We start from the raw sequence: 27,149 nt of genomic DNA, 5'->3' as shown, positions 1-27,149 counted from the left end.
ATTTGTAGCTCTGTAGCACGTGACCTGCACTAGCAATATGTCACATGTTCAACTTAATGTACTTATTAGCCAATTTATGTTCTCTACTTTATTAAATTGTTTAATTTCCTAACGGTGACGTCAGGATAGAAAATGTTGGCTTTATTTTATGATGCCAAGCATGCGTGTTGTGGATTCGAAAACGTTTTGTTTATAAACTGGGGAGGATGTTTATGACGTACTTCCGCCAATCACACGTGAGAAACTGACCCCGGGGACAAAAAAAGATCGCTTAAAAGATTGACCCTCTTCCGTTTTGGAATATCGTAACGCGATTTGACGTCACGTAAAAAATAATAATAATTGAAGAGTGAAAAAGCGTTTAGGCATTTTCCTGTACTGTACGTCCGATTGATGTCAAATATGACAGAAATAAGTAAAGAAATGTAAGAAAAAATTTAAATAAAATTAATTTGTTAATTACGAATTATCTTTTTCCTTTCTTTCTTTCCTTTCTTTTAATTAATTTCCATTATTGAACGAATCGATAAAAGTTAATAGTTCTAAACCTTTACGCCAGATGGCATTTTAAATGACGTAATTGTTCTTCGGGAATTAATTACGGTGATTATTAGGAAGGGTAACAAATTAAAACTAAAGTATTTCATTTAAATTTTCGAACCAAAACAGAGGCTAGAAAAGCAGGGAGGGAAGAAAAAAGGAAAGCAATATGGTGGAAAGTATTGAAGTGATGGCGTTGAATGCAGATGAGTGCCGAATTGTAAATGGCAAAGAAGAGGAAAACGTCGAGCGCTTCTCGTCACACACGCCGCACCACCTCATACCTAAAGGGGCCAAGAGACGCCCCCGCACGCGACTAAGGGAGGTCCGGAATGTGGGGGCGGATCGAGGTGGAACACAAGACCAATTCCTGAGCCACCTGTTGTGTTACTAGATCTTTGAGTGCACTTTCCTCCATACAGAACCTAAGGTGTGACTCTTCCTTTCATCTGTCACTGCAACGGTAGCCACATAAAAAAAATATCCCTTAAGGGTTTTCCTCTTACATTTGTGACCAGAACATTGCGAAATTCGCCGAATTTTTTTCCTACTTTCGACTTGACCGAATGCTAAAGGAATGGTTAAAAAGCCCACCAACGAAAAGTGACCTTGAATCTCTCTCCTCTGACATTCCTCTGTGGGTCGTCAGAGGTCAGGAGGAGGCAAATTGGTCCCTAATGTGTAAGGGGAGAGGGCGTGTAAAGAAGAACAGGGAAAAGAAGTTTCCCATCGACAAGAATCGCCGAGATTTTCTTTCTGACACCGGAAGCAATATCGATAAACTATTGAAATTCAATAACAACCAATCATATTTTTATTTACTAAAGTATCGAATGAATTCATACAGGCGTTTAAAATAATAAAAATGATGCTGATTAAGACAGAATGATCTAATTCCTGCATTCCATAAATGAGCAATTAGCTTCTTATTTACATAAACAGTCAATGAGTCACACAAAAAAATTGACCGGTGACACTAATTCAAAGTGTGCCAATTATATTCGTGTTTAGAAAATATTCTAACACTTCACACTATACTCTTTCTAAGTCCAGATCCTAATTGCTTACCACCAGAAATGAGAACAAGAAAATTACAAACCAAGAGTATTCAACGAATATTTATTCCATTAATTAGCTATTAGCCAAATTCAAATTTTAAATATTTACTAATAGACGCTTATCGGAATATTTAAATTTAAATAAAAAAAACCGTATTAATTAGACCAGTACTTATTCATTGGTGCAATTTAAATTTACATAACCAATGAGCGCATGATTAAAAATTATAATAATATTCCGAACTCGTTTAATGGTAAATTTATATATTTGAATTCATCAATCAAAGTTTATTGGTTAATTTAAAATTTCATAATTAAGGCGACGACCAATCAAATTCCGGAATCGATTTCAATTATTTCTGATAAATATTTAGCGAATAATCGTAAGTTAAACTGGTTATTGTAGTTTTTTGAATTATTTTAAGTTATAAAAATCATTAAAATTCCTAATTTTATTTTTAAAAATGATAGTAATGACGTCATCACACCTGGACGAAAAGATTGTTTTCGCTTTCACGCAATTAACCTTGCAGGTTAAAATATCTTTCTTTCTTTTATTAAACACAATACCGAAGGTAAATTTATATAAGCTTAAAAAGTAAACATTTATAACTTAACAACCATTTTGTGTTTAACCGGTAACTACGAAACAATGTTAATCATATATATATATTTCCTTCGCTTTTTCGAATTGATCTGATAAATCGTAATTTTGATGTATAAATAAGCGATATAAATTTTAATTTCATTTTATTTTTCTCGAAGGCATTTCAAAAATAACGTTTTTACCATGAAAAACAGTTTCACTTTAATTACTTAACACCTATTGGCTACAATTTTTTAAAATTTTAATGACGTAAAGTAACGAATCAACTTGATTGGATATTTAGATTTAAAAAAAAATTTTTAAATTACCTAATGAAATGTAATTAAAATCAAATTTCTTTACAAAATTTTAAAATAAAAATTTGCTATTTATAAACGAAGTATATTTTACATTTTTACTGATAATTTTATTTTTAAATATATTTCTTTGTGTACATGTAATTTAAATATCTCAAAATTTATGTAATAATGATAGCTAATCAGATTTCGATAATATAATAAAATCAATATAACTATTTTTGTTATGTATATTTATATATTACATATCATTTGCGATTTATAAAAAGAATAAAACGATTTCGAGATTTTAAAAATTTTAAATGTTCGAAAAACAGCCAATCATTGTAGCGAATTTCAAAATTCTCTGATGTCATAACAGGTTCGCAGATTTCTTTTAAACAATAAATGCCTTAACAAAAACTCGTTATTTAAACTATTAATCATAATTAAAATATTAAATAATATATTAATAGTAAACGTGCAAATTTATTTTTATTTTTATAAAAAAAACTATCATGACGACAGCAGAAATCTTAAATTTATTATTATTGTTATAATCCTATAATTATATTTTTATTAAAAAATATTATTATATAAATATTAAAATTGATAATTTCTGTAAGAAATATCTTTATAATAATAGATTATAATTACTAAATAAACAGTGACGTAAAACACAATCGTCATTCGTGATAAATTTAAAATTAAATGACGTCATAGGAAAGTTGAATTTGTTAAATTGCTAAATGTTTGTTTATGACGCTTTATATAACAAATATATTTGTCATAATACCTTTTCAAATACTTTTAAATAATCAATCAACAAATCACCTGCATTCATTTAAAAATTACTCTGACGTCATCATTTCATCATTTTTTCTTATTTTTTCAAATTACTTTCAGTTATATCAATTACATATTACATATTTACATAATAATAAAGCAAAATAATGCGATAAAAGTGTAAAAATAGTTTCAAATATTCGACGTAGTAACCAAACGATTAGTATCATACAATTCGCAGCGACATCACACGCGTCATCAATTTTTTTCGTTTTCAAGTGTTTAATTAAGTGCAAGAAAATTTGCATTGTTTTATTTTAAAATATTTTAATATTATTATTTTGTAAATTACATCACATCATTAAATAATTTTAAACTATTTGTATAAGCAAACAACTGATTTCATATTCTTCACGACGCCATCATGACGTCAAGGCAGGAAATTTTAACAAATTTTAACTGAATGCAAACAAATTTATAAATTTTTAGTTAAATTTAATATATTTGTTATTATTTTTGATATTATTATTATTATAAAATGCAATAAAGCTGTAAAAATAATTTTAAAATATTTTTGTAACCAGACGACTGATTTCATGACGATCGTATGACGATACTATGACGTCACGACGAAAAATTATTTTTCGAAATTTTAAGCAAATTTTAACGTGATGCAAATAAATTTATATTATCTTGGGTAAATATAAATTAGGCATTCATTATTATTAATTTATAATGATATTATTAATAAGATGAGAAAATTTTTAAAATAATTTAGAATATTTTTGTAACCAAACGACCGCTTTCAGACTGTTCACAAACGACATCATGCGGAGAGTTATTTTTTCGGATTTTTTTTTGTGGAATTTTAAATAAATCTGAGATTTTGTGTGTAATTTTTTTTATAAAAAAGCTTATAAAATCAGTAAATTTTCTGATAATAATTTAGCCTTTTGCAGACATCTTAGGCTGCAGGAAGATTGGGGCGATTGTATGATAACCGGTAACCGCTTTCCCGATCGACTTTTGGCATAAGTACCGGAGGCAAATATCGAACGGGAAAGGTACGTTTAGGGAAACTAAAGCATATAGTAGCGTTGCCGATACCGCCGGAGGCTAGGAAAACGTCCCGACGATCGATTCCTTCTGTCCTCGTCAGACCATCAACGTATCGATCGGAAGTTTGCTTACGCAGCGGACGTGACGTATCTGAGAGAAAAGAGAAAACGTAAGGCCACCTCTCATTGGTTGGATGTTGGTTGATGAAAAATGAGCCGGTATCGTGACTTGGAAAATAACATCGGTCAAACAAATTATTCCGACTTAAAGCGCTCTTTACACAATGTTAGGCGCTTCTCCCTAACCCGAAAACGATCGTTTCCTTTAATAAGCGCCGGCGATTGTTTTAAAGCAATTCTTTCGATATCCTTCCGGTCACGTGACGGGCGCGGGGAGACGGGAGCGCTGCGCAAGCTCGGCGACCCCGCCGCCAACGGGCGAGAGCATCAATCAACAAGTCGGCGCTGAAGAGAGGGAGAGAAAGTTTTTTCTGGAAGAAAAGGTCCGGATTACATGACCTCCCGATCCCGTGACTCCTCCGCACTTCTCCAATCGCCCTCTTCCATCTTACCCCGTTCGACCGACAAACGTGAAAGATGATATTTACGTTCGGAACCAATCGCGTGACTCCTACCGTCTCTCGTACCAGATTAAACGGGGAGAAAAGAAAGCCGGTCACGTGCCTCAATTTCGACCCAGACCGCGTGACTCAAACCCACCGGATCCACCTGTTAACTTTCGTTTATATAGATAAAACGCCGGCAGAATTTTTCCCGAAGACCCAAGTACAAAATGGCGCCCGAACGGGATTTCTAACAATACAGAAAAAAAAGAAACCACACGACAATTTCTTAAACAATTTCGGCAGCATTTTTAATTAAATAAAGGAGGCAATAACGTGAGAAAGTGCAACCATTGACCAACAATGGTGAGAAGAAAGGCGTTTTGAGAATGGGGAAAAAATGAGGAACCCCCCGGTGACCAACGACATAATTAAAAGCAAGAAAACTGCAAAAGAGAATTAGACCGACATTTGCCGGAAGGAGGCGCCACGGTGATAGAAGTCCCCGGGGCACTTCCGGTAGTGCAATCAATCGCCTCTTTTGCCCATCTATTTTTTAACCGATATTTAATTACCGTCCAGAGAAACGAGTTTTTTGTCAAAAGGTAAAATTACCATCTCTGATTTCTGTGTTCAAACAGTAATTGTTTACTCTTCTAACTCCTAATTTTATAACTTAATTACAGGTATTAAATTTTCTTCGTGTGTGAGTGTATAATGTGTGGGATGTACACACAGTACACATGCATGCAAAGAGTATACACAGTATATATACTTTTTGTAGGGTGTACAAACCTATACGCATGCAAATTTATTGATAAGTTACAGACTACTTAACAATATAATTGAGTTCTTCTCGATGTTCCGAGGGGTTGAACTTTGTGGTATTGCGAATATACCTCTTGGTAACGCTATAGGCGATGTATTTTACGCTAAGCTTGGTTGCATCCGGATAGAAGATATTGATAGCATTGTCTGTGTTACAGGTGTACTGTACCTATGCATTATAGTCTCGTCTTTTGGGAAACTTAACGGAATGTGTGAGCTTAATTTTTATATTCCTTTTATTTGTATACAGCGTAAAAATATAAAGAATTGCTTTCTTTCATTGTTAACACTTAATTCACACACAGAAAATATTATGCTCCATTGTACACAACCACTTTTAATTTTTGGAATTACACATTTAAGCATTACAAGCGTATTATGTTTAAGTTATATTCCGATCATTTCTTTGTCTACAGTACATTTCAACAATGTCTTATTTGTTTCACTTTCTTAACAGTACGATTAAATATGTATTGTTTCAGCTGTGGGCTTTCCAGCAATACGCTTAGATCTTCATTTTATGTGTACTGTTCTGTACATACCAACAATGAGTTTAAATTTGAATTATCATTAAAGTGTATATTTCAACAATACACTTAAATGTATTATTTTTTAAGTGTCCATTTGAACAGTTTGAAACACAAAAACTGAAAGAAACGATGCATTTTTTGGCTGCTGCACGTGTTAAATTTCGTACTTAATCAGTCAAATTTGTGAAAAATAAAAACATTTCTAGTTAAATTTATCACGTATCCAGTAAAATAAACTAACTATCAAGCTCATAATTATTTTTATATATAATATAATCACGTAATTCAATCACATAGCATCAATCAATGCAATAACAGCGGAACACACACATCATCACCAACTTCGCCAATAACGATAGAAACACATAAATATTCATAAACTAAAATCGATACCGATGCAACATAGCAACTGTTATTGCATCAGCTATGCATCTTATAATTAGATAATTGAAAAAAATTAATATCTAAAGTGTACAGGTAACCTATATACGTGTTAACTCTTTACTTTCGGACTTCGGCCTGCGCGGTGGATGAAAGTCCAGTGTTTGTTCAATCTAAAAGGCAGATAGAGTGTGGATAATGCTTAAAAAATATAACAGAAAAACAGCAAATTAGTTTGGTTAACTTCACATTCCCTTTATCTGGACCGGATAGGTCGTAACCTGGCCTTGACGTTGTCTCAGGGGCATGACGTGGGTGGAAGTCGTCTCGCCCTTCTATCACTTTTTTTTTAATGTTTCTTTGGAACATTACTGTAGACGCATTCTTAAATTCTTCTGACGTATTTATACTCGTCCGAGAGGCCTCAGAAACAAGAAGAACATCGTGGATCACCGCCCTTGATCACGTGTTTATAGAAAAAATTTTTTAAAGGTGGACTAGAATAATTTAGCTGTCGACTTTTTCGGCTCGAGGTTCCTTTTGAACAAAGCTGAATGGTACCATAAACACTGTTTTGCACGCGTTTTGGCTTAATAAATTGTATTTTATATTACGTTTTAAATAAATTACAGCGATTTCAACTAAATTTATAGCAATATTTAAGTATTTCGAATCTATATCGAAGAATGGAAGAAGGGGGATAAAGTAACTCCTTAACTTATCTGTACCAACTTTGAAATCGCATGAAGCAATCCAGACGGAAATGACAAATCTATCAACACTTTTCTTTAAAAAAACTGAAGAAAAAAAACTAACAAGTAAAGATTTATCTAAAGCGTAGCTTTCCGAAAGTAAAGTGTGATAAAACTTGATATAATTTATTAATTTATTAGACGATTATCATTCAGATAAGATCCTCAACAGGTGAATAATATAGAAGTGACGTCTATTTGGAGAATGGTTGTATAGTAAAACAGCTCAGACACCCCACATCCCCAAACAGACCCTCAGGGCACACCTGCAGAGCCTCAAAGGTGAACGAGGATGAAAGTTAATCGCGTCATCAGAAACCCGAAACCTTTCTTGTGGTCCTTTAAGGTCAACCATTAAAGATTACTCCGATATCACGCCTACGTCCCCGTATTTAAAGAGTTGGTCAGGTGTATATCCGTGAAAAAATCTTTTTCAGACTTCACAGTTTTTTCAATGCTTGGTTTAATTTCTGGGCCAGGATATTATTTTTAAAAATTCAAAAAAGAAAATATTGATCCTCTATCAAAATGTAATTCACGTTTAACGGATTAAAATATATATTTATATATTCAAAAATTGTGACGTCACAAATGCTCGATTACGCGTTTTAATTGTTAAGTATTCGATTTCGTTCTAGTGTTTAAATCGACAAATTATAGAGAGAACGTGAAAACAGCCTTGAAAAATGTAAAATGAAATGTATTGTTTTTATTTTAAGCGAGGAAGATAAAGGAAAAATCCTTAATTATCATTTTTCCTTAAGAAATAAAATTAGGAATATTCAAGTTAATTGTTAAGGAAACATGTTACTAAATACAAAAATAAAACTCTTGTGTGCACGCGCGCTCGCGCGCGTTATTTTATTTTATTTATTCCTAAATTATTCGATTCTCCTGATTTTCTGTCCCGATTTATTGTTAACGGATAGAGAAACACGAGATAAACACACACAAAACAAAGCGGGTGTAGAATTTCTGTGTTGTTTCTATCGTAGAAAAAGGGGGTTATTAAAACGCGCGAGTATACACAATCAAAGCGACGTCGCGCGTATTTTACTATGTTAGCAGACGTATATTATTATCCATTAATATAACATATGATTTACAGTGGGTAAGTACAACAGCTGTCACTATAGATTCGGTTGTGTGGCAGTCGCACTTCAAGGCCGTCTCCGACGCCCACAGACTGCAACGAACTGCAGGGGTCCCTTATCAAGGACAGAGAGGGGAGCTTGGGTTATTCCGCCAGACTGGACACCCCCTTGATCACCAATCGAGCCATCTGGAGGGATGGCCAAATCTGGGACAATAGCCGAAAACAGTAGCTGCAACCTCCGATGGCACAGGGCGAAGAATCTCGTGTTTACAACTGGTGTTGTTCCATTAATTTAACACTTAACGTGCCACAGCCTTACCTGTTACATAATTGAAACTGGACTGATTTTTTTCCCCTTTAAATACGAGCCGAAGTCGACAATCTATGAGTTAAGAACAATGTAAACAGTAACCGAGCAGTTTTACGTAACAATGAAAAAAAAGTCGAAATTGACTATTTTAGTACAAGCAATTGTTAAAATAGTAACAGAACAATTACGTGTTACCACGTAAGCCAGTTCGCTTGTGTGTTAATTAGTAGCAGTGCAAATGTTACGCAATAATGTTGCCGAAATCAGTACAAATTGCTCCAATGACTCTGGCCAAAAACCGACAGGAACCGCTGTTCCTGAAATAAACACACCCAAAAACTACATTTAGGCCGTCACAGCAGTCGCAAGATCCTCCAAACTACAAGTAATCCCTAATCCACGCGCACCTCGCGCTATAAGTTACGCGAAACGAACCGAAAAAAACAAAAACAAAAAAAATGTGAACAATTTTTTAAAAACAAACACCCCGTTTTTTTAAAAAACTTACAATTTCCACCCACAGAGGGCTCGGCATCGTGTCACTTCCGGTGACGTCAGCGACGAGATAGCCGAATTTTTCGGAAGAGTAACCGTAGCGGACGCGAGCGCGCACACACACACACACACACACATAGAGTCCGAGAATAGAGATTGCAACAAGTAAAGACACGACTCACCTCAATAGCCGTTCCATCCCCTCGGATGCACGGATGTTGGGAGAGACGACGCACACTCTCACACAACACGGCGCGCACACACAACACACACACACTACACACCAGCGTACAGTACGTCTGAAGAGAGACTGGCAGCAGCGGAGGCAGCTGGCACAGTGGCGCCCCCCAACGGCAAGCCAATGAAATGTCTAGCCACCATCCATCACCTTCCCCCAGCGGTCGTTCGCCGCTTGTGGCGCCACGCTTCGCCTGACTCGCCCCGGGCCACCGGTGGCACTGCTGTTGCACCGTAACCGCTTTACGGATAACTTGTATCGCCGGTGCGGTGAGTGACGTTGAGTGAGTGTATCCCGACCGAGGACGAGGTCGGGACGCGACAGATAGACGTGTAAATTAGTTTGGCTAAACTAGTTCGCCTGATGGCCGCTTGAGGTCGACTCTGTCGCTTCTCGTCCTGGGTTAGGCGGTGTGGGGCGACACGCGCTCTTCCTTTTTTTATTTTTATTTTTTATTTTCTTGTGCAATAAATCTCTATTTTACATTGTTTACTATAGAGACAATGCACTTTGAAGTGTATACGTGTTGTGGTTGTATAATTTTTATTCTGGCTTAAACATTCGTGCACATATTAAACTAAACATTTTGTGTAGTTATGTATTAAATACATTTATTGCACGGAAGCCGTGTTACGTGGATATTTGGAGGGTAGATAACGCCGATATTTTGCATACGAGATTATTTTTAGAGGAGTGAAAAGTTGGCAATTCGCAAAGGGGGTATTAATTGTCACTTTCACATTAAGGCACAGTAATTTTGCACAAGAGTCTTTGCAAAATATCAATTAATTGGCAATTTTGCGTTCCTTTTTTATTAATTCAGTTTTGCACGGAGTTGTTAAATTGGCATTCTGTGTCCTTCTAGCAAAATATTTGATATCGCGTGATTTTTGCCTAGAGGTGTAACAATTAGACATTTTGCACTCAAGCATTTCGTGGAAAATTTTAGTCCGGTGCGCATTATTTAACTAGTACTTCGCACGGGATAGCGCTAATTACTACTTAGAACGGGGAAAATGTCAACTTATAATTTGCACGAGTGTGTAAATTAATATTTAGCAAGGGAGTGTGCCAATTATTTGGCATGAAAATACAGTAACTAATCCCGGGGTCATTTTGAGATCATTTCTATATTCAATAATCGAAAATTAGCCTCGAACGCTTTGAATTATGACCCCTCGAACAGTATCTGAAAAATGCGAAAGAAATAAGGGGGAACTACCCACTGTTCTCGATAGGTCCCACTCAACACAGAGGAAATAAGGGGAAACAGAGGTTAGAGAATTATAAATCCTAGGGGGCGATCGAGTAAGCCAAGCATCATTACATTCTCCGGTGTTCATCCGAGAAATTTATATTGTAGCATTGTAACCAATTAACGTGGCAGGAAGACGGATTCATAAAGTAAACGACATTAATGGCAGATGAAAAAAACATACCGGACGGGTAAAAAACACTAGAAACACGTACAAAAACACCAGAGACGATGATAATGTTTGTCAGTTTAGTGTGCAAAGTTCTATCCGGAGTGGAAACAATAACTCGACGACGGCACGTTGTCATCTTCCATTTTCTCTGACTCACAACTTAGTTCATTAACTGTCAAACTAGTCATATCTGCAGAGATTACACACAAAACAGATACTTCGACACGAGAGAAAAAAAACATATATTATTGTAATTTTTTAAATGGGTATTAAGTTGCAACTAGAATTTTTGTCTCCTCCCTATCGCGCTTTGAACGTGGCAAAAACAAACAAACATTAACTAAATTATTCGAAACATTCAGCAAACCCTACAGAAAATATTTTTAAAAGTAATGTTTACTTGTCTGGACTCTTGTTTTGGCAATTTTTCATTCTAATTTCTAAACTTTAAACCGTTGCCAAACCAGGAAATGAACTTTAAACTTCCGCTTTTGCATTAGCGCTACGCTTCGATTATCTAGTGCGAAAATTTGTATTTCTAACTACCGCCGACAGATGTCGCGTTAGGCAAAGTCCGCCAGCGGAGACTTCGGGTTCGAATTTTTGTTGTTTTTTTTTTTAAAGGACGAATTACGCCGGCGTGCGTCACACGACCCACTTTGTCACAAAACAGGCCAAGCGTTGAATTCTTCGTGGCGATGACACTATAAAGTTGGGAGTTTTAATCGAATAAATCTCTTTATCAATAACTCATCTGTTATTGATATTGCTGTCATGTTAAACGACTCGCTCCTGTCGACTGTGAGTTCTTTGTTGACAACGGGGGTTTTTGTTTATTTTTTAAACATTTTTTTTCCTTGAAACAATCTAGTTTATAAATCTATAATGCTGCTGTTATTAATATTGATACTGTTATCGATTTAACCCCGTTATTGATTATAATCACGATATTTCAACTCTTCTATTATTACTCGTCGTGTTTTGCTGATAATCTATTTTTATTTTTATTAACATCTTTTCGAAATAAGAAAGGTATTAACATCCTAGGAAGCGCTGCAAAAAATAACAACTGCGTTTTAAATTGTTACGTTTCAACATTTAATTATTGAAACTGATTGTTACGTAAGTTACGAGCACGAGCTATCGGCATTTATTAATTGTTCTTTTTCACCTTTTAACTATTGAAACCGAATACTGTAATTGATTAATATCTATTGTTAGGAGAGTATTGTTAGAGAGCCACCTAGATCTCGAAGAGAATTGTTTTAAGCGCCACCTAGATTTAGAATCGGTAACACTTCAGCGGCTTTAACTATTCAATAATGCAAACGTAGTATATATCCTATGTAACGTATGTAACATCGTTTAACACGTACACGGCATCGATATCGTATATTAAGCAAGAGCTATATCGGTCGAGTAGCAAATGTCCGAATTCCTAAAGTAACAAATATAGAACACTTCTAGCGTAGCAAATAGTACATATTCGGCCTTTCTAAATATACTACTATCTAAACAAAATCCGTGCTATCGTTAATTTACCCGGTGCACTATCGCCTCCTGTTTAATAAGTGGTGCCATCTATCGTTCTTAGACAATACTAATTCGGTAATTTGAACAGGAAAAGGTCCATTTTTTCCTAAACTCCTTTTTCAATTGTAGACCTGAACAATCAGCCAAATCTATAAGTGGAAATTTCAACGTCTTGTTTACCCGTTATGCCCCAGTTCATCCGCCTAGCGGTGGTCACCCGAAGTTATTAAATCTAGTCTTATAATGGGGTTAATTTCTGAATATTTTTTTCTTTTGTTCTTTGTAAAGGGCTAAAGAAACAATATCGCTTGGTAAGGACTGAAAGTTGTTGGTGATTTTTTTGATGTTGTTATTATTTTTATTTGTTGCTAGCTAAGTAGGATGTGCCACGCGGAAGTAATGTTGCGGATCACGTGAGATCTGGCTCTTTAGGTTCTTTTGTGACGTAATTTATAACGATAATACGTAGCATGTATTTAATTCCCAGAATGTCGTCTGCGTTTTTTCGATAATTTTTCTAAATTTAGGAAATATTTTATCCTAGATTTTTGCGAATGGATTTTAGGACGTTCATTTTATTATTTTTAAAAAGAATTTTTGCCCGTTTTGCGAGAAAATTGTCGTGTTTAAATTCGAATTTTTTTCAAAAATTTACAAATTATATTTAAATGCTTGTATTGAGAGAACCGCGCGGTATTTTTCTCTCGGTTTAGGGACAAATTTCCTTAAATTTTACAGATTTTTAAAAAATATTTTATGACTTTTAGGGAAATTCCCTCTCTTCCAATCGAAATTTTTCCTTTCAATTTGAGTAGAAATTTGATTAAGTTTTTGAGATTTTTACATTCTAACTACTATTCTTCTTATTTTTTCCCTTCGACAATTCAATTTTTTCAGATAGTAAAATGTTCAGCTGCTTGACTACAATTTTTCCCAAACTATATTCTGATATTACGCATTTTTAACATGAACAAAATCGTTCTCTAGCGATGGAAACTAACTTAAAGTAAAATATTTATAAAAAAAAAATTTAGAACTCGTTCCAAATTTTGGTTTCTATTTTTGGCAAAGTTTATCCCAAAGCTATCCAATAAATCCCTACATTTTTGCCAGGGTTTATTAAACTAAAATTTCGAAAAAAACCCTGTTTTATGGTTAGTTATTTAGTCAAACGGGAGTGAAGAATCCCGATTTATGTCGAGTCCGGGAAGAGAAGACGAGACGATTTGAACTGAAAAAGACGAGTTTTCTTGTTTACGAAATATTTTCATGCGGTATCGAATGCAAACCGATAAAAAGCAATATCCCTATACTGGCCGGTCGGAAACGTGAACAATAGAGGAACAAAGAAAGATATTTTGTCACCAGTCACGTGACGCGACAGATGTGGTGAGACACCATCTGTTGACGCACCATATCAACACCTGGATGATCCCTACTACCGAGAGGTCAATCGGTAGTAACATTTATTAAGCAATATAGCCGAAATTACGCATAAATATTACTAAAAATAGTTTGTTGTTGTAACAGCAGCCGACCGTTATTAAAATTAAGAAGAATTTGCCCAGATAAAAATCGAAGCGAATCCATTTTGTCAACCCCCAATTATAAACAATGGACCTTGCTGAATGGATTGAATCACAAAATCCATTATTGGCAGGGGGTGATGATAGGGAGAAACCCCTCGCGCCGTCACGTGACCGGCCAGGAGGGTCACCTGTAAGTTGAAAGAAACGAATTAATAAACTTGGGAGGCGTAGGCAGAGCGGGAGGTCTTCTCGCGCCTACGTGGCCCTGGGGGCCATTCCCTCTCTATTGAGAGAGATGGTGAATGAATCACCAAACTCCTATCGCCCTTTATAGTAGGCTTTTCCCAACGTCCTTTTGTTTTTCTTTTTGTAATATAACTATCAAGTTGTAACAATATAGTTGGATTTGTTCAATATATTGATCGCGGTTATCCGAAGCTTTTTGCTTTCCGTTCTACTTCAACCCCTACAGCATCTTCAAAAATATGTTTGCTTCTTTTATATATTTACATTTACATGTATATTTATATAAGCTACTCCACCTCTTTTTTTATTCATTTCAAGACCATGAGTTGTCTTCATAACACAAACTTACACCAGTATCAATTCCCCAATGTACACAAAAAACAGAAAAAAAAATCGCGAGTGCGAGTCTCAATTCCGCAAGAAGAATCGTTTTTAAAGCATTTTTAACTTAAATTTTTACGAATTTCTTATATTTTTCTTATTAAAAACAGAGGCTTTGCTTACTGTAACTACTTTCAAGACCACAGGAAATTAGAAGAAGCTCAAGAGGAGTGATGCTGCTGAGCATTAAAGCTGAGATTACACGATATCATATATAAGCGTTAAGAAGTATATATAAAGACAAAAATGATCTTCAAAGAAATAATAAATTTGTTTAAGGAAGATTTAAATGGCTTGGCAAAGAAAGCATATAGGGGCATTATTACAATATACGCGAATTTCATCAGCATCAATCATAGAAAACATCTCGTTGTTCTGCAAGAAAAAGAAAAAGATAAAAAACGGAGGATGGAGGAGGAGGAGGAGAACGACAAGAAGAGTCAATAAACGACAAAGGTTTAAATCCGAGACGAAAACGTAACGTAGACGCAACGATAAGAACGTAAGGTATTGGTGCATCGACCGTTTTCTCTCTTCAAGTTACCATAGAAACCGCATCCAGATAGCCAGAGGCAAATTTCAGTATCTGTGTTGTTTGTGTATGGGGCGGGGTTGTAGGTGCCCCAAGGCATGATGGACAACCATGGAGGTAAATAGAAGGAAGATTACCAGTTTGACTAGAGTGCGGTCACTTCTGTTCTTATCTCGTCAGACCGTAGCCAATTCTGAATCAATGTATGAGGCATGAAGATGAAGGAATGGAGTTACTCTCCAGATTACTTCCTCCTCGCAGAAGGAAGTAATCTCGAAAGGAGAAATGTAGAAAATTCGACGACGTTTTCTAGAAAGAGAGAGAAAAAAAATATATATAGAAAGACGTTCGAATCCAAAAATTTACAGGGATAAAATATTCGGGTTTTTTTAGGAAGGGGACAACGCAGGACAAGCGATTTCTATGGGTAAAGTGTCGTTAAAAAATGTATAAATGATGGTAAAGATCTAAAATAAACCATACGAACCGGTTTATGGCATCTGTACAACAATAAAATATGGCACGTTATGTACTGTGACGTAACAAATTTCGGAGATTTCTTCATTTTTGTTGTTGTTTATCTTACTTTGATATACATCTATGTTAAAATAAAAGCAAATTTAACCTAAATTTTAAGAACTCTTAATCAACTTTTGGAGGAAAAAGTTGGGGTATGAAGATATAGGCATTAAATACATAAACGTATGTTTTAGGGTGGGAATAAAATGCTTTAAAACATCAAACAACGTCTTAAAATATGCTGAAATCATCAAAAGTCCAACACTACAATATTTTTGGTTTCTGATACTGTAACGAGCCACTTTAGGAACATTTATTTTCCAATCTTTCTCTTGTTTTTTTTTAACTTTAAAATCTGTAAGTTAAACTTGTTTTACGCAAAATTTCATGTAAATACTTTTTAAAAAAATTATTTTTATGGGGAATTTCTAGAGGAATGTATTAAGAATTCTAAAGATTTAAAAAAAGAACAACAAAAACTATGGAAGGGAATCTTGTAACTTTTTTTAAAGAATATTTTTCTTTGATAGTATAGTCTATCGATAAGTCGAAATATACTGATTAAGTTTTCACAACTTAAATAATATCATAAATTTCAATAACCAATAAAGAAAAGATTTGTTACGCATGGTGTAACCTGTTGTTTACACGTCACGCTTACATCTAGAGTGGATAAAACTGACAAGTAGTCAAAACAGCCATTTATCAACCTGCCCCTGTGGGTTGCTTTTTCACTACAGTCATTACGTCAAGCAGTGAAGCGGTTTCACAGGGTGGGTTATTTTTTTTCCTCCTCCTCCTCTTCCTTCTTCCTCCTCCGTTTTGCAAAAAGTATCGATCGCAATTTTAGCACTTTTTGTAAGTGGCACGATATCCCAAAACGAACCATTATTCACATCTTAAAAAAAAAGAGGGGAAAAAGCCTTGTCGTTTCTCGGGGTTAAAGGGAGAATTTTAGTAAACTATACCATTCTCAGCATTTCTATTCCAATCTTTCCATGTAGAAATTGGTGCCAAAATATCGCCAGAGGGGTCGAATTTTGCGAATCTCTCGAGAAAACTATCCGAAATGATCGTTGACAAATTGAATTTTAAATCGTTACCAGAAGTCTGAACGATGGCATTGAATACACAACAATCAATCATGGGATTCCTGCTCTTTCCCCTGCTGGCGATCTTCACCTCAACACGTCTAACAAAGCGAATGCGTCCGGGTTGACAACTTTTGACAAGAGGAATTCCCACATGACACTCGAAATTAACCGTGTTACAAGTTGCACACGATAGCACGAGCTGAATAACTAATTTTCGAACGTGTTACGCCGCTATTACAGTAATAATTTGAGAAAGGCAATAATTTTTAACGTGTGTGGACGTGGCTCGGCTCTTCTTTAATGTGATTTACGTCAATGGAAAGTTGCTAGTGAAGCTTACCACAATCCAAGCTAGAATAAGCCCGAAAATAATTTAGTCATAGATTCTATCCTCCAAAATATGCATAATTCATGGTTGAATTCCCATTGCAATACTGATTTACCGTATTGATATTTCCTTTCGAGTACTAGGGCCTTCACGGAATTTCGGTACAGTGAATCATAGCAATCCCATAATTCATTGCCGTTACAATACGAACTTCGTAACTAATTTTCAGACTTGTTACGGTTAATAACACAGCGAATTTAGCGAATTTTTGCGAAAGACAAAGGCCATTCATCACTTCTTTATTGTAATTTATAACGATAGGATATTGTTTTCTTATAACTCATTGCCACATTAGAATCTGCAAATAATTTAGTCACGGATCCTTCCCCAAATAAGCATAATTCACTGCTAAATTCCCATTGCTGATACCGGACGGAACATTATTGATATTTTCCTCCATACAGGCAGACCACATGAGATTTAGGACAGCGTCAAACCTTTAAGCAAACCCCTAACTCCCTTCCCCTAATTGATCATAATTCGTGCCATTAATCACCCTTAAATATCACCGAGTGGTGCCTCTTGAAGCGATCGACACGATGTAAATCTCTGTTTAAAACTAACCCCGGATCAAACTGAACTTAACACGATCAGAGACGTAAGCTCTTAAACGTTTTAACACTTAGAAATAAGGTTAGAGTAAGTAACTCACCTGCAGATTTAGGTGATAATTTGTCTCTCTGAGCGGCACAAACTGCGAGAAGTCGATAGCCCAAATCAAGATCGAACCCGCGTTGTGTGGCCACACGACTAACGACCTGAAAAAATAAAAATAAAAAAATAAATAATTTCATTTACACGCTCCTCAAAAGGGGGAGAAAACTAGCTTTTTTCAGCAAATTGTTGAATTCGAATTCCGAATTAGAGTAGGTTTACTCGAAAATTGGATAACAAAGTCTCCTTTTCGTTAATATATGAACGCTTTCAGTCTGATTCCCTAAAAGAGTTATCCAACGAGTTGATACCGCTTTTACGTTCACTTTCAGTAGTCATTGAAGATTAACTTTCCACCGAAAATCCGGTGAGATATTATGAATCTCTTTCCTTCCATCAACGTAATTGCTGCACCCGTTCTAACTGCAACGACTGCCACCAATTAGAAGATTTGGTAGTCAAAGGGGTCCCTAGGGAAGCAAGGGGGGAATCGACCCCTTTTAGGTGTGGCCCGTCATCAGAATGGCTTGCCAACACAACTAATCCGTCCTTCTCACTGAGTAATTACTATGTCTGTAATTAAATGAGCTAATGTTACTTACGGATGGGAAAGTTTTGTTATACGTTACACAATGGAATCTCCCACTTCCTATTTATTTCCGAAGATACAACCCTTCTTCCCCTTTCTTTCCGGAACCCCTCTAGACAACGAGTTGATTCGTTAGATTGTTGCCATCTTTCGAGAATAATTGAAACGAATTTAGCTCAGTTTGATGTAACTTGTGACTATTGTTTACGTAACAGTTTATACCCGACTAAAATGGGGCTAGATAGAAGAGGAAGATCATTACGATTTTATCTACGAAAATTTCCCATTACAACGTAACATTTATAAATGTAAACTCGATACTTATCTTATAAATCAATGTTTGATTGGTTTTATAATAAAATTCACCTTTTCAATCCACGTTTTCATTTGTAAAATGCCACGTATTTTATATATTTAATCAGTTTTATTATTGATGAACACCTTGCTGAGGTAACAATCAATTTCACTAACAAAACAAAACACGTGTCGTGTTTCTATTCAATTTCAAATGTCATAAAAACGCGATCGAATTGTCGAATTTCACTCGAAATTAATTACGTGTTACAATTTTCGTTTAGAAAATAGCACCTGTTATATAAATTTGTCTATTTCATTTTCGAAGTAGCACGTGTTAAAAATTTTTGTCTATTTCACTTTTTAAAAATACCACGTGTTACGATTTTTGTCAATTTCGCATTCAAAGTAGCACGTGTTCATAAATTTATCGATTTTATTTATTTATTTTTAAGTAGCACGTGTTACTTTTTTTACGTATTTCATTTCAAAATAGCACGTCCTTGAGATTGCTCGTGAAAAAACAATCAGGTGCTGATATTTATATTAATTTTGCTTAAAAAGAAATCACGTGTTGACTTTTTTGTGTGTTATTTTCAATGATCTGTCACTAATTTTATATTGCATTTTTGTGAATTTCGTCTACAATATTAATAGATTTGATAATTTTAAGCGTAGCAATTGCACTTTTGATTTTAATTTTTCCAACTGAATAATGGCTTCTTGTTTCCTTTTTAATTTAGTTCTATTTTAATTAAGGGCAGTCGTTTTTAAAACATTTTTTCAAAATTTCATTCGCAATTTTTCATCACTCGTTTTTATAACGATAAATCCAAAGAAATCTTATCGCTTATACTCGATAAAACATTGTGAATTGTCACAATCCCTGTGAACTTCGTTATAAATTTGTGATCACGTGTTGATTTCTTTATCGATTTCACTTTAACGCAAACATATATAAGGATATTCCTTCAATTCGTTATAATGCGATGATGTAATATAGTATATCCTATCAGACTCGATATAAAGCGATCATGTTGTTTTATTTGTTCATTTTCGTGGCATTATATCAATTACAATTGAAAAATGTTTGTTCTGTTGATAAAATAAACTTAACTCTCCTTTTTTCTAACATTATTGAACTTTCTTTTTATCATTATTTTCACGAAATTTAATTCGTTCATGCGGAGAAAGTATAAAACAATCAGAATTCTTCCTCTTTTTCTTCCTCCTGCCATAGAAAAGAATCGGTAGATCACTTTTCCTGGTTTTTTTATTATTTATTTATTTTTTTAGTATACGGATGAACTATCAACCTCCGCTTTGTAACACTTGACGCGTGTTTACCCGTTGACGTTGCACTTACAACAGCAACGTTCTGTTTACCGCGGTTACGTCGTTACGCTGCACTGTGCCCATTTACGACACCAAAGGGAACTATTTCGGAGGAGACTCACTACAGCTTTCGACGTCACCAACTAAACAGCACATGTTGCCAGTTAGAGGTTCAAATATCGATCGTCACGTGACAGCGCTTCCGATTCGATGATTGCAACATTCATCGTTGAGGTTTCTTCTATTTTTCTCCTTCAATAAATATTTGAAAAGAAAATTTCGGCGACAAAGATTACTAAAGTATAGAAAAAAGAGTGCTAAAAAGAAAAAAAGTCTAATTTTTTCTTGACTGTATAACATGCCCTTTCTTTACTACTTCACATAAATTATTGTAAATATAACAGACTGATTTATATAGGCTAATCTCGTACGTAAGTTTCATTTCCGGTGTGTTTAGATTATCTTCGCTTATTTAATAGCGAAAATGTTTCTTAAATAATTTCAAGGGGCTTTTATACAAGAGATAATGATACATACCGTTAAACAGCCGATTAAATTGTTTTCGAATACTTTCTGGAAGGCTCGAGCGTCACCACACCACTCTAATAATTCTCGAGCAGCACTTTGGAAACCAGAAGAAGAATTTAGGGCCTGAAAGTAAACAATTAAATTACGGCTTAAAAAGTATAATTTCGATTATTTAATTAAATTAATTAATGGATGATTTATGATAATAAAATTTTATTTGTAAAAAGATAACCCATCAATCAATAAAATATTGTATACTCAAGTAAATTTTGATTCCAAACCCTTCACAATAACACCGTGCTAATGGCGCCAAATTCAATATCAGATATTCACCATCACTACTATTAATCGTTCGCTCAACGTCATCCGTCATACTCCCATGGGCTTTCATCATGGGCTCCTATAGATATTGGTACTAGCACTAAATTTTGAACCGTAAACCCTCACGGTTATTCTAATAGTAACGGCGCTAAATTCAAAGTACTTTTCATTGTTCCTCAAGTATTTGTTCTCATCACGGACTCTTCGCAGTATTAATGAAGCTAAATTTAAATTCAACGATCCCGAATCACAGTACTTTTTAGTTCTTCCTTCAACACGCTCTTCTGTAAGGGCTTTGATCTTTAACCCCTGGGCAACTGTCCCTCTTGATCCCTACAGAAGGCGATGTTTTTAAGAATAAACTATAATCAAGATTTCAGTACAAATATTTAAATAAAATACTCTCTTCCTTACTTTATTAAACTTTTATTAACTCTAAGCGTGTATTCACACTCAATATCTAATAAAATTTTAAATTTTAAAACTAACCAATCAACGCTTGATAATGCTTTAATACTAAAACATAAAAAACAGCTTATTGGTTAATTTCAAATGCAATTGACTGACGTCATACATCTCTCGAATTTTAAATTTTAATCGAATGCTAATTGCTTAAAGTTAAAAAACAAATTATCCAATAAAAATCTTACTTATTAAATATGGCGTCATTTAAGAAATGTAACCAATCAGAAAACAGAAAACATATATACATAAAAATATGTGAAATATATATACGTATATTTAATTTCAGAAAATTATCTCAAACTTTCAAAATAATCATTTATTTAAGGCATTTTAATTTTAATTAACAAGCATTGATTTTAATAAATAAACACAAATTTAAATTCTATATTTGATAAACATCAACCAATCGACAGCAGCCGTAAATTTAAATTTAAATTTTACGATACGCTGATTGGTTATTTATAGCATTTGAAATTCTTCTGAGTGTTTATTTATTAAAATTCAAATTTTTAAATTTTAGTTTATTGCTGATTGGACAAAACGTTAATATTTAAAAAACCAACCAATAAAAGAAAATGTGACAATTTTCGTAATTTGTATCGATCATTTATGGCTATTTTTATGCTATAACATATCAAATGTTATTCAAATCAACAAATTTATTATTCGTTGGATATATTAAAGACGAAACACGAATGATTAATTAGAAAAATTGAATTATATGACCTTGCATCGCTGTAATACGGATTCTATAGAAAAGCTACAAACTTTAATAAAGAACTGCCGACTTGGGTTAACTGATACTATTGACTATCTTCATTAAGAAACATCAAATAGGAAGCAAGATTAATTAACTTGATTTGTTTTGCTAGTGTAAGGACCTCAAGGGAAAAGCAACAGTTAGGAATAAGCTTCCTGACAATTCTTATAAAACTTTGTTTATTCTTAATTAATGTTCATTGAAAAAGATTTTAAACATAGAAAATCTTTAAAAAAAATAATCCTTGAAGATTTACAGAGAATTAAAAACATAAAAAGTGGAATTTTAATAATAAATACAAATAACACGTAATGCTTCTTTCCATTGGTTCGTTTTTAAAATGTCGATTTATACCGACCAATCAAGTCTGAGGATACTTTCTTGTTAAAAACTACGCAAAATTTCATTCTTATTTTTTGAAATTTAAATATTTAAAACAACAATAAGAGATAATTTATATAAAATATAATTCTTAAATTTAATATTCAATTATTTTAAATAAAAAATATTAATTTTAAATCATTTTGACTAATTACATTTAAATTAAGTTTTTAATAAAATTTAATATACAAATAAATTATGACGTAAATTGGAAAATTTCAAAATTAGCCAATAGTAGATTGGATTTCCATTAACTTCTATTGGTTCATTTTTCCTATTCCTATCCTACTAATCAGAACAATTTACAAAGAAATTTCATCACAAGCCAATCAGATAAATGAAGACAAAAGTCATAAATTTTTATTTCTGTAATAAAATATTATTTTAGAGTTATAAAAAAATAATAATAATAATTTTCTCCTATTGGTCACTTTTAAATTCAAATTTGACCAATTAGAGCACGACTTAATTAATAACCAAAATTTGAGTGAGTTTTTAAACTCACTCAAATTTTGAATATTAATTAAGTATATTCAAATTTCTAAACAACAATCACTGACAGAAACGTAAAAAAAAATGGCCGCTGTTTGCAGGTTATTTTATACGCACTTCGTAAGACACGTTCCTGAAAAAATGGCCGCTGTTGAGAGGTAGCCATAATTGGAGGTTCGGCTATACTGCCGACTTGGGTTAAGGACCATAAAGAATTTTTAAAGCTTCTTAAACAGTTTTTTATTAATAATGTTTTATCATTAAAAAATGGTAGTTAAGAGTACAGAAAAAAAATGTTAATAGTAGTAAAATAATGACCTCAGAAAGTAAATAATTTTAAAAGCCAACGTAGAAGATTGTGTAAATTAATTTCTAAACGAACATGATCGGCAAAATCATCTAAAAACAGCAAAAAGAAAAAACCCCAGTAACAGCCAGCATAATGTTTTCTACTTACGAAAGCCATTTTGAAAATTCTCAAGTTTATTTTCAAGCTAATATCCATTGAAAGGATTTTAAAACGAAAGAAAAAATAATAAATATATTTAAAAAGCATTTAAACTGAGAGAAAAATCTTTATTAAACTAATTTTTTTTTTTTTAATTTTAAAGACTTTTGAATCTGAACTAAGTCTATTGGTTCATTTTGAAAATTATGCAACCGGCCGACCAATTAGGTTAAAGGGAACAATTATAACGTTATGGCTATTAAGCAAAATGACTAAATCACTCTGGATTGTTTGTTTTTAATTAGTACTCATTGAAAGGATATTAAATTTGAAAATAAAATCTAAAAATAAATAAATTTGGAAGTAAAAAAAGAAATATATATATTTTTTTCCCCATTTCCTCATCCTCCGTTTCTACATTTAACTAAAATCGTAATGATGTAGTCGATTGGTTAATTTTTAAAAAATGTAAAGTTCGTTGACCAATTAAACGCTTTTATGCTTCGTTTGAATTGTAAAATATATAATTTGATTTTTTAAACTTATCTTTTTTTTATTATGAGAGTAAATATATTTAATTCTTTTAAATTATTAATTGGTGCTCAGTTTTTTACGTATTTTTGGTACATTTTTTCATAACTTTTGATAAAATTTGAATCTACTTAAGCAAGTAAGCTCAAGCTCAATTTTCAAATAAGTTTTGATTCTTAATGTGATTGATCTTGAGATCATTTATATTTTTAAATGATTTCTACCGATTTCAATAAGCAAATCTACACTTTTTCAAGATCTTGATGATCTTTGAGCTGAAGATTTCCAAGAGTTTCATGATTTTCAACTCATCTTCCAGCACAAGATTCACTTCGATAACTTTTGACCTATCTTTAAACAAAGATTCTTATGGTTTTTACACCATAAGAATCCATTTATATGCTAAAGATTACCATGATCTTTGACAACTTTGAGCTGAAGATTAATTCAAAAAATTCATTAATTCATCATCCAGCTCAAAATTATGGTTTTGTAATTTTTGACCTATTTTTAGTCTTAATTTCCACTGTTTTGGTTGTATTTGAGCTTTGGTATGAACTTCCATACTGTTCACTAAACTTGAACTCAAGTTTATTCGCAAAATGCCGAATAAACACAAGCTCAAGATCAATCTAAAGGGCATTTTTGAATGCTCTGGAGACTCCGAAAGCAATAGAAGCAAATAAACCAGCTGATTTTTAGGTGAATGAATAAAATTTTTAACTTTTTTACGAGTATATGCTCGATTTTCTAAGAAAATTGGATCCGTTTTTTTTCAAACTAAGCTCCAAGTTTACAGAATATAAAAAGGAGAAAATACACATTTTCGATCCATCACAATATTTTAATACGGATCAAAAAACTGTCTTTAAACAGAGCAAAAAAGTATTTTTAAAAAAATTTTATTAAATATTTTAAAATTCAAACACTTTTTTTCTACTTCCACTTCTTCGATTCGACCTCTGATATATGTCAAGTTATTGTCAGGTGTCAAGTCAGTTTTAAATTTTGCTAATCGTCATATTCTGCCATATTCAAGGAAAACGTTCGATACGCCTTTAAATATCTTAGCAACAGTTACCTAGCAACCAAAAATGGGAGTGTTTTCATCCAGATACACACACACACACACACACTTAAAGGAGTAGAGAAGATTTCACATATTGAACAAGCAGCGTCAAGGAGAAAAAATAAAGTAAAAATTACATATAAACAAATAAATAATATCAAAGCCTCCTAACAGTTAGCAGAAATTAAAGGGGAGCAGAAAATAACGTTTCGTTCCTTTTTTAAAGGAGGGTGAGGTTTTTATATTTGTAAATTCTATGTTTCTATTGAAAAAAAACACTCGAAGAGTCAAATATATTAGCAGTTTATTTAAGTGATACAGACATTAATCCTAACAGTTAGGGGGTTAAATATCGAAGTTGTCTAGGTAACGGTTTCTATTGTGTCAACAATAGTCGCTGTTCTCAGCACCTGTTTGCTTCGTTCCTACTATAAACCCGTTAAATATATTATCACTATGTTATACTTTTATATTTTTGTTGAAGCTTAGAAACGTAGTTAAGAAGAAAACACTACTTTTTTTCTTTGCTTTTTTATTTGTAACTCTTTGTGTTACGTGGTTTGTTTGGTGAAGCTTCGAAGGGGTGAATATTGATTTCCATAAATGAGTAATTTTACTGGGTTTTGCTTAGTGCTGTGATGGGCATCTGTGGGCGATCAAGTTGATCAATCAACAATCACGCGATGTTGGGGGATTTTTCACACCTACGCCAATCATGTGACGGTTTCAGAAAAGGATTTTTACACTCGTTCAATGTTGCTATGTTAGGACGACGTTTATACGTTACAAATAGACGATCATGTTTATGTTTAAACTTTTATACTTTACAGTAGCATTTTTGTCAACACTGGTCGCTATATCACGTGATTTTTATTGTGTTTAATAGCAACCATATGTAAAATTTAAAGGAAATTTTAACGTCTTCAGGAAAGTTTTTAACAGGAAACGTCAAATTATACTTAAATACAGGGGGAGGTCCAAAAAGCAAGTCTTTGTTAAAGCTTCTAACCAATAACACATTTGAATGAGTAAGCAATTTAGTCATTTGAATGATTAACTGACTTGGACTAGCCTAAATATAAACGTGTCATTACATGATTTGAACAAGTTCCGTTGTTTTAAAACACTAAAAATGCCATAACTTACAGATTTAGTACTATAAAATGTAAGTGTTTTAGAGTACCTTGCCAAATTATTAGACCAATGCAGAAAATTTATGATTTGTTAGTTTTTGATATAATAATTCAAAATAAAAACGTCATTGTTGACAGGGTTATTTAAAATGTTAATGTTTTATTATGTCTTATGAAATAAAAAGTACGTTTTTACATATAAAAGTTTGAATTTAATAGAACTTAAAAAATTAAAAATTAAAATTAGTACTTTGAATGACCATCTTTGACAGCGAGTAGTGCTTCTGTATCACAAGAAATACTCTACACATTTTTTATATTTTTGTTCTCATAAATGGGACATGCTTCCATACCTTACTAAGAACCTCTATCACTTCCCTTGTTGTAGAAAGTTAATATTTTTACATTTACAGTGTTTACATATAAAAAACGTATTAAAAGTGTTTCGGATATAATAGAGAATAAGAACAACATGAAAAAATACTCATTCCTTAAAGAATATGATTACGAATATGATTACGAAGAATATGAATACGAAAAAAGAAGAAAATGGTACAAAAAGTATGATTTTAGTCAATTGGTCTAATAATTTGGCAAGGTACTGTATATTGTTTTATATAGGGGCTCGCTCACCCTACTGTATATAAAACAATAGAAATTAACTTCGAAACAAATATTTAAACACAAAATATCCCTTTCTCCTTCGATTTTGCATATAAATGTGCATATTTTTATAATTAGAGTCACAAAAATAGATACAAATCGTTCCAATTATTAGAAAATTGACTCCAGTTGTCCAACTGGACCTAAACATCAACAATTTTCTAACAGTTCTAGTCTGCAATTTTTGGATAACTTTGTACCAATTATAAAACCCTAATATCTATATTATAAACAAGTTATTAAGTTTCATTTATTTAAAAAATTATAATTCCAAATACTTACAATATCAGAAGAACTGTAACCCTATGTTGACCGAGTGG

The 27,149-nt window shown here is 33.2% G+C and overlaps 1 protein-coding gene across 1 annotated transcript in view; it reads right to left on the bottom strand.

The window, feature by feature from the left end:
• LOC136968101 (zinc finger MIZ domain-containing protein 1-like) overlaps positions 1-27,149 on the bottom strand; it is a 96,055-nt gene that overhangs the window by 35,311 nt on the left and 33,595 nt on the right. The window contains 2 exon segments of the mRNA XM_067262056.1: positions 17,819-17,924; positions 20,576-20,689. Of these exon segments, the coding sequence (XP_067118157.1) occupies positions 17,819-17,924; positions 20,576-20,689 (220 nt within the window).

This window comes from Centruroides vittatus, unplaced genomic scaffold (assembly GCF_030686945.1).
Source record: "Centruroides vittatus isolate TY-2023 unplaced genomic scaffold, ASM3068694v2 contig_1032, whole genome shotgun sequence".
Taxonomy (NCBI): domain Eukaryota; kingdom Metazoa; phylum Arthropoda; class Arachnida; order Scorpiones; family Buthidae; genus Centruroides; species Centruroides vittatus.
The sequence above is the reverse complement of the archived record's forward strand: the minus strand, read 5'-3'. Positions and strand labels throughout refer to the sequence as shown.